The 9,752-nt window shown below is 42.1% G+C and overlaps 1 protein-coding gene across 1 annotated transcript in view; it reads right to left on the bottom strand.

Moving 5' to 3' along the window:
- LOC105621553 (dachshund homolog 2-like) overlaps positions 1 to 9,752 on the bottom strand; it is a gene marked incomplete at its 5' end in the record, with an annotated part of 76,876 nt that overhangs the window by 43,400 nt on the left and 23,724 nt on the right. Inside the window, one exon of the mRNA XM_012203025.1 lies at positions 5,866 to 5,949. Coding sequence (XP_012058415.1) covers positions 5,866 to 5,949 — 84 coding nt within the window. The remainder of the gene's footprint in view (positions 1 to 5,865; positions 5,950 to 9,752) is intronic.

Genomic DNA, 9,752 nt, shown 5'->3' with positions numbered 1-9,752 from the left:
TCTCTCTCTCTCTCTTCCGTCATCAACGACGGATCGGGGTGGAACCTTTCCTCTGCGCTCTCTTTGAATTCTTTGTCACAGTGCATTAGATACGCTCTTGCCGTGTCATTATTTGAAACGGGAGTACACAGAGAATTATGCTACAAAAACGGCCGCGCGCGCATACAGGGCATTCGGGAGTGGAACACGACGAGCACCTCTTCGTTGTCATCGTCGTCGTTATTTTTGGTTTCGACATCGTCGTTCGAAAGTTCGACCTTTTTCGAGCGGGCTCGTCCACTTCGCCTCGATCGCCGCTTAACATGTTCCTCGTGCTCATTTTGCTTACAATGACAATGCGCCCATTCCACTTGACGGACTAATACGTCCCTCCCAGCTTCCGGCATGCGCGCACTACGCGCGCTTGAATCTCCCTATGTTTGTCCATTGCAGTGACTTCACTGCACAGTCAGCTCAGGACCAACTCCAGGCGCTTCGCGGGATTCAATGAATCAGAAGACTCGATGCAAGAGACGCGATGTTCCTTCATATGCGACAAAAGGGTGATTGGCACGTTTTCGCGTGTGCGAGTTTGCATCACGTCGATCATCAACTGGTGGGGATGAGCAATATTGCGTCCGTCTTCTACCCTGGTTTATGTAGTTAGAATAATGAAAGATTCTGTCGCTCGCTATAAACGTTCAAAGCGGCAAATTAGTTGCCATTATACATAAGAATTTGTCGTCATCAACATTGTCAATTCTTATGAAAATTTCTTCTCGACCAGCATGGAGGATAGCAAACAAAAAATATACAAAAATGTATGAGAGAAGAATTAATATTATTTTTTAAAGATAATTAAAAATCTTTGCGTCTTATATTTAGAAAAATTATCCTCATAAAAATACAACAAATCATCCTCAGGTATCGACCTGAGTCATTCTCATAATTTTATTTGCGATGAACCAATCGACCGTGCAGCGACCTACTTTTTACGGTCCTCATTCTCCAATATTTCGCAGTCATCGTCAAACTGGCGTAAAATAATTTTTAGTTGCTCTCTTGGTCGTTACAATCGCGATGTTGTCCATCGCGACGACATCAGAGGAAATGAACAAACGGCATCGGAAGTAGAACGGGGGATGTCGGCGTGGGCGGCGGTCGAACTGAGGGGTTGAAACGCGGGAAAGTCCCTCGGGTCCCAATTACACCGACACCCGATCCCAGCATTACGGCTCGGCTAATTCGAGGGGAGAGTCGTATATAAATCTCGGCGAGTTGATTGTGCAGTTTCAATTCCGTTTGTCGCTCGACGACGTCGGAGATAACGTGTCGGCAGGTCGTTACTTTTTCACCGGAGAGATTAATTCCGTATCAGAGTCGCACGACGCGACGCGACGCCTCATTCGATCGAGCGTGTCCCATAACTGTAATCGGATACGATTGAGCGTAATGTTTGTCATTAAAGATAACTACCTCGCGTCGAATGTGTTACCGATGAATTACTGAGAAAACATTTTTATCTGTGAAAATAATACGTATTATGCTACGTATGCTAATACGTAATTTCTTTACGACTGTCTCAATGGATATAAGTTTTATTTCTCATTTATTCTCAAAGTGCCATAGACAAGCGAATCGATAAACATGATTTAGTAACGTGATATGATTGATGGAACAACGATCACGCGGAGTCTTTTCTTTGCTCGCAAAATCTCACGGCACAACTTAAAGTTAGTTAACAACGTTCCTCGCAGATTGCCGCGAAAAGGGATGTAGGAGGAGAGCCTGAAAGGGGTGTTTCTCTCGACGGAGCTTGCGACAAACGGCTCAGCTAATTACAGAGAGGCCACAGCTCCATGTAAACCGACGGCAAAGGCAGCTGTCGGTTCCCAGGCTATCGTGGTTTTGATGGTTTACGTGTGTCGAGCTTTTTGTTTTTGCGTGAAAATGTCGTCGTTCGTTAATTCGATGGTACGATATATGCCCGACCAGAATATCCGCCAGTGGATCAGTTCCAGAAGCTATCGCGTGTTTCTTTCCATGTTTATTATCCTTTCGTCCGTTAGCACGTATCGTTTCAATATTAATATTAGCACGAGCAAATAAGTATCAAGCCAAGTATACTTGCCCAGTTCCGTAAGAATCTGAACGCGAAATTTAAATGATCTTCCGCGTTTGCGTAAGCACCAGAAAAACGTGGGAAACGCATCTCGTAAGCATCGATATGATACTTCCTCATATGGTTCAGTTACATAGAAAAAGAAGATAAAACAATGACGTCATTCTTGTTTCAGCGTTTTGAATTCTACGATATTTATGCACAGTTAAGTAAAAAACAGATTAAGTATTCGTATATCATTACAAGTCAGCACTTATATAAAACTTTCAATGTTCAATGAATGATAATTTAAATATAAGCATTTAAATATGGAAATAATTTTAATAATTGGAGTATTCTTTTTAGCTAAACTTTTTACACGATTCATCTCTTTTTCTTTTTTTTCTTTTCACATTGGAGAGAAAAAGAAAGAAAAATGAACTGTGCAAGAAGTTTCTAAAAAGAACAGATCTAATCATTCTAATGTTTTCAGAAGATTGATAATAATCGGAAATGAGTTTCCAACGTGGAGGTCGTTGCTCTTTCGTGTATTCCATTCAGAATTACGAGACGTTGTGCATTCACCAACTACGAAAGGTCATCTTATTGTTCGCCGTCGACAAAGTCGCGCATCCAACTGGCAATTCCCTCGCCGTCACGATACTACCGAGGAAGGAAGCCGGATTTCTCGCAACCCCTGCTAAGATAATACGACCACCCACCCGGCGGGAGGTCGAAGATTTCAACCTTTACCAAAATGCCAAACGGGGCTTTAAACAGGCTAATAATGCTACCTTTCCCTTCAACACGCTGCTGTCGTATCGTATATATGATTTCGATTCTGTCGCACAAATTGCCTGTAAAGTATATATAGCGAAGCCTCCTTCATCACTTGTCACTCGTCTCTCATAATAACGTCGTAACGACGAGAATTGACGACACATTCCCAGAGAATAGCAATTTGTTTTTATCGACATTAACGTTCCTAATTAACGTTGTACACTTTGTCGCGTATTTTTAAACTCGTTAAATGTTTTTATTATTGGCGCTCGGAGTTTACCTGACAATCCCGAGCGAACGCGCGCGCGTGGGCCGCTGTCTTGGTATTTTAAACCCCGGATGGCTTAGCAAGGAAGGTTCGCGCACGTGTGCATCATGCGCCGTTCTATGGGAAAAAGGGGTTTGCAGCAGTGGGGTACTCGATCGGAAAAACTGCCGACGGATACGCCCTCGTTAAAGCGCACCGAGGTCGTCGTCGTCGTCCTCATCGTTGACGTCTTCGCCATCGTCGCCGGTGAATAGTAAAGGTTGACACGGTATCTCTTACAAGACGGTCATTAGTCGAATGAGAGGAGGAAGTCTTATGAAGTGCCTGCGTAAATATCTGTGGGACTGGCCGGTCATCAATCATCTTAGAATCCTGCGAGCCGCGAGCTCGCTATGCACGAAATTACGTATCGTCTTACGTCTCGCGATGCCACGAGACCCGCCCTGAGCAGAGAGAAATTACATAGAGGGTTTCTCTTAACGAACTATTATTTTTTACGAATTTTTCCGTTTCCCAAGTCTCGGCGTAATTTTGTGGGAATAATACATTCTGGTGACGTATTTTCCAAAAATATTGCATACCTACACAAAATATTATATACTATATTATACGTTATGTATATTATAGATTTCCCTTCTTTTCTTTCAAAAATACTAGTATACAAAACATTTTTTCATATATAATATTTTTCATATATAATAGTACATAATACAAAAAATATATACGATATTTTTTGAGAATTTGGTTTCGTATATTACATACTTGTCGTTATGAAAATACCACAGAGAGATAAGCAAAAGAAATTTTCTTCGAAACCATTTCGAGAGGGAGAATTTTTTCATCTAAATATTATTAAAATATAAATCAATAATAATACACGGAGATCTCACGTCACACCATTTAAGTGATAACGTAATGTTGCACGCGTGCGAAATACACGACCGAATACATATATATCGTTCACACGGATAAAGTTATCGATAGGCCGCACAATGCGGGCAGACTATTTACTATATTTGCGATATCATAGGGCGAGTAATGGTTTCGCTTGACGTTACGGTCGGAAGAACGAAGTAGCAGGGGATAGAAGATGACGCGAGAGGGAGAAAGAAAGAGAGACAGGGTGGATAGGATATTCCGTGAGACTGGCTGTCATATTCATGTATTGACACCGAGCTGGTTGACTAATGGACTGCTGTTGTCACAGGCTCGTGTTACCGCGAGGGCCTGGCCTCGCCGAGTCGTTTTTCCTGAGAATCGACTGAAACGCATTCGCGTCTATAACATTCGTCTCGTGTTTATTAAAAATTTAGTCTTGTGCGAATTGTGAGTCATTTCGAACAGTAATCGTAAAACATCGTAAAGAATCGCATGTTAAATATGTTAATTCGGATCTCTCCCTCCTGAAAAAGCTTCTAAAAAAAATTTTATATCATGTGCGTTTCACTGAACAATATTTTAACTGCATCATTTTTCTGGCATATGGTTACGCCAGTTACCAAAAGACTATTTCACTCGTTATTCTTGAATAGAATAGCACGTCGCGTTTCGTAAAGCCGCGAATGGCGTGGCCGTTCTTCCCGACTTTTACATATTTATCGAGCCTCGCATTGTTGTCACGTCAGACGAGAGACGTCGACATTGTCGAGCCTCGAAAATCCGCGATATTATATCTGCAAGCTGGAACCGAAGATCCAGTTCTGATCCCCGCTACGCTACCTTCCCCTCTCTTTCTCTCTCTTTCTCTCCCCCAGTTTGCGTACTTTTATGACGACATTCTAAATCCATACGTATTTAACGCGAGGAAAATCGGAGAAAATGAAAAATGAGTGATCAAAATTTTCGATTAAAACGACAGCAATTTCACAGTATAATGCACACTCTCATCTTATGTCAGCTTTTGATTTACGCGAATTCGAATTTACATGGTGGGTTACAGGTAACGCATTAATCGCGTAAATTGAGAGTTATCTGTATATCCCTCTCACCTGTCCGTTCGATATTTCATCGAGCTCAATAACATATTCAGCTTTTATAATAAATGGCACTCGCGAAATTTTCGTTTTTATTGATGTGCTTGTTCGAAATTACATGCTACAGAATTACAGAAAAATGAATGAATGAATGAGAAATTACATCAGATGAAACTTTGACGAAAAAGTCAGAATAGTAGCACAGAATTAAGGGTTATAAGGAAATGGATAACGAGTACTCAGAACTATTTTATTACTGTTTGATATTTTATATGAATTCGGTTATGCAATTCGGTATCGCGAACTTTGGCCTGATCCCTGCCTTCCATTACACGCAAAAACGTTTAGAAGATGTCGAGTCAGAGACGAGTGTAAAGTGGATGAAGGAAACGTTATAGAGAACGCGAGTTAAGGCGAGAGACCCCCAACGTGGAATAATATGATACGCAGGAATCAACGGACACACGGACGCGAGACTTTACGGCGCGGTGCCTCTATGGCTTCTTGATTTATTGACGAGTTAAGCTTCGGCTTCGAAAACCTGCTCGAGGCGTTCGATGTACGCTCGTGAGATTACCGTGTGTCGCGGATCGCGCGTTCTCGGCCTTTCAATGCATTGCTTGTTGGTCAAGTCAATTTTCTGCGGAGCGGATTGGGTGCCACTTGTAAACTTGAGTAAGCCGACCGTCTCGATTCGATGCTTCGTAGAAGGACACCTCCTCTCGCGATCTCAACCACGTAAACTCTTGTACTCTTGTACTCACCTCGCACCTTCTGCTCGTCTTGTAGCTGCCGCTCCAGACTGTCCTTGACCTCCCGCTCCCGGAGAACGTCCATTTTCAACTCGGCTGTAACACACAAGATAATGGAAATTTATTTAAACGTTCTTGTGCGCTCCCACCATCTCGGGATACGAAGGATACGATTGTTCATTCAATTTTGACTAAAGTTCTCGCTTCCCCTATCATATCGTTAGTTTTAATTGCTCGATTACCTAGTTCGCGCGAGAATGCTTGAGGCAACGAGTGTCTCCATTCTTCATGAATAATTACTAGAAATCGTCTCATCTTCTCGAGAAGACTTCGTCAAGGAGGATTAAGTTTTCGACCGTAAATTCTGAAAGCGCGAAGGATTTGTAAATCAACTACAGTCAGTGGTTAATTTGACAATAAGAGTCTCTCCCAACCTTCTCTTCTCTATCCACTTGCCATCGTCCAAGAGGTGCTGCGGGGAGGATATCGCACGGTTGACTGAGTTCGTGATTAAATCCAATGGCGATGGGCAGACCAGAGCTCGCATAGTTACCTCTAATAGAATTATATTAAGACATGAAGTCTCTATCCCCCGCCTAGTCTTCCCGCTTCCACCTGCTTAGTCCATGTTTCTTGTCTCGCGTACGACTTCCCTCCTCATCCCGTTCTCCCTATCACCGTCTCCGACTTGTAGAACTCCCCCGTTCCCGTGGGAGTCACCGCGCTAAATTAGCCATTTCGAATCTCTGCTAGAGGGTCGTTAGGACGAGTCCAGAAACTCGTTGAACGGTACTAAGAAACCCATGTGCGCCATACGGTGACCAGTTTTCAGTCACTCTCGTCGCGAAACGTGACATGCTAAGATAAGTGTAAGCATATAAATGAGAAAATTAAAGAGCATGTGAATGTGTAAACTGTGACAGCCTCGAATTATAGAACTTGGAAAAATTCTATCCTCTTAAAGTTTAGAGGGTCACAAAATCATTTTTAAGACTGGTAATATGATAAAACATTTCCGGGCTCTAATTCAAGCAAGCTAATTCGATTTAACGGAAGAAAAGTAAGGCGGCGGAAGAGGCTCCCTTTTTTCTCTTTCCTCTGCCGACTTTCGCCGGCCTCTCGAATTATATTGATGGGCAATGAGCCACGTAGCTTGTAACGCACGTCAGTTTGCCGAACTGTTTGCAGATTTTTCACTATGCTGTTAACAAGAAATTGTACATTGTAGATTGGAATTAAATAAATGAAATTATATATAAATTTGAGATATTAAGCTCACACAGATTAATTCTAAAGAAAGAAACTTATTCTTTGAAATTTTTTGAGTGGAATCTAATTCTAAAAAGTGAGAAAGAGTGACGATTGAGTCAATATTGAAAAAGAGTGGCTCAATTGTTAATCTGTTAAGAGTGAAATTTCACTCTTTACAGTTAGATTCCACTCCAAAGATTTTAGAGAATACAAAAGAAGAAACGCATTCAATAACGATTTCATTTATCTCGCTCCTATATTCATTTTTCACGTGTGGCGTTTTCATACCTCATCGGGGAAGTATAATAAAATTTGAAACAACATTTAATTCGCTTATCGCATTTCGTAAGCTTTTAAAAGACTCTTTTGCAGACTCGTGTATACGCTACCGTCGCATTAGCAGCAATTATTTTCCGACCTGGGTTCTCGTGGAGAATCCAAAAAGTTTCGCGACATACGTACAGGTTGAAGCAGCGAGGAGAGAAAGAGAGATATGAAGCCTGACAGAGAATCAAGCCGGTAGATTAGGTAGGGCCGCGTCGTCTCAGCAGTCTGCCAGCAATTTGAGAGCGTTTGCGAGGTCCATTAACGGCGGTAACTCTTCACGACCGGCCGCCACGAAGATTCAATTTGAATGCTAACCAGAATAGGAAGTTCGCGCCGGGGCCCCATGGTATATACGCCGCGCGCTGTGTTCTCTCTCTCCCTCCCCCCTCTCGTCCCTCTTAGCCCCCGTTATCCCCTCGCCACCCTGTTATTGCCAATTTCGGCGCGTTTCTGCAGCCCACTTTGCGATCGTTTAGATTATCATCTCTCCCGGTTTCTCTTTCTCTCGACGGCCCTGGGTACCCTCCGCTCCGCCCTGTTACCCCCTTTCCCGTATCTTCTACATTCTGCTCTCCCGCTCCCACCCCCGGTCCGTTCTCTCTCAAACGTTTCCGGGGATAATTGAACTTTATTAGAGATCGTCGTCGACGAAACACCAGCCCTTGCATCCACCCCGAGGCTTATTCCGGATCGACTTGATTCTGAGATGCTTTAACGATTACTCCGTTCGCTCGCTTATCTTTCTCTCACTCGCGAAAACGCCTCTCAAATCTATGCCGCGACGAATATCTTGAGAGTACATCGGCTCCTGTTTCTCCGATCGTCGCGTGTTACGCGTCGTGAATGATTTCATGTTCATACAAAACTATATAAAATCAATTTTTAACAAAACTATCTTTCGCGATTGATATATGTATAATACAGCCTAAAAGCATATTCATGTTCAATGTCGCTACGCACGCATCGCATCGTCCGAATTATTCTTTGCCTAGAGGCAAATGCTACGTCATGTGCGAAATACCTTTTCTCAGATCTTGCGTTCTTTTTACGGGCGCATAGTGGCGTGAGTTTTGTCAAGGGACGACTGGAAAAGTTTGTCGCGATGGAAAAAACTGGAAATCAATTATGCGAGCCCGGCGCTCCTCGCCGTGAGGGAGAAGCAACCTTATTGAAATTTGGCTGCGGGGTCGTAAGCATTAAAATTGCAGGGATTAATATTAGCCGTGGTGAAAAGCGCTTTACTCGCTTTCCTCGTAAGGAAATGATTCCACCGCACCGCGCTGCTCCGTTCGGTTATAAAAGCCCGGCCCGTTCTATCATTCTTATGTCAATTAGACGAGCCCTAATCGCGACCCGGCTCATAAACCGAGAATTATATCTTTAATTTTAGCGGTCGTATTCAGCCGCTTGCAAAACAGGATTCTGCCCTACGCGCTTTCTTTACCGCTACAGGCGAGATCGCTTTAACCACGACAGATAGGTAGTAATTAATGACGAGAGACTGTACGTCGGTCAATTTCGTTACTGACGTCTAAGAGAAACATAAACAGAGACTGAATTATACGATATATCTTGCATTAATATTACATTTTTGTATACATAAAAAAATGGTGTATTAACAGCATTGATCAACAGCAATCTAATTGAAAATAATGTTGTTAATTCAATGATCTTGTCAATTCAATAATTCATGAAACATATAACATTTTAATAGAACAAGAGCATGAATTTTTTTTAATACTGTCTTTAATATTGTCATTGACAGTAAGATTATTTTCAATTAGATTGTTGTCGGCCAATGCTGTTAATACATTTTTTCCTTGTACTATTTGCACTGCTAAATCATTTTTCTTGACTATTAGAAGATACTCTGTGATAAATATTATATAAAAACATAAAAATGAAAAATATGAAAGGAATAAAAAAATGTAATTAATTAATATTTAGCAAATTATTCCAATGTCATTTTAGATCTTTCCGTAATTAAATAATTAAGTCGCTTTTAGTCGCTTACGTTTTTACGTATACATATTCATATGCATTTCTCGACTATGATGTTCGGTAGTGTTAGTAGCGGATACATTTCCGAGAGCCGCGCTCATCACGATTTACGAGTTTCTCACTGGACGGCGAACGATATCGCGAGCGGGCTCAAGCGGACCTAGGATCGTTGACGATAATAATTTTCACGGTGGCGCGAGCACTCGCATAGTAACAATAACGGTGCAACGGAACGTGCATGGCACTGTTACCGGAGCGATTCATGGTTATTGATTACTATATATATATATATATATATATATAGTACGTCGCGAGGAAGA

This window comes from Atta cephalotes (genome assembly GCF_000143395.1).
Source record: "Atta cephalotes unplaced genomic scaffold scaffold00034, whole genome shotgun sequence".
In the NCBI taxonomy this organism is placed as follows: domain Eukaryota; kingdom Metazoa; phylum Arthropoda; class Insecta; order Hymenoptera; family Formicidae; genus Atta; species Atta cephalotes.
The sequence above is the reverse complement of the archived record's forward strand: the minus strand, read 5'-3'. Positions and strand labels throughout refer to the sequence as shown.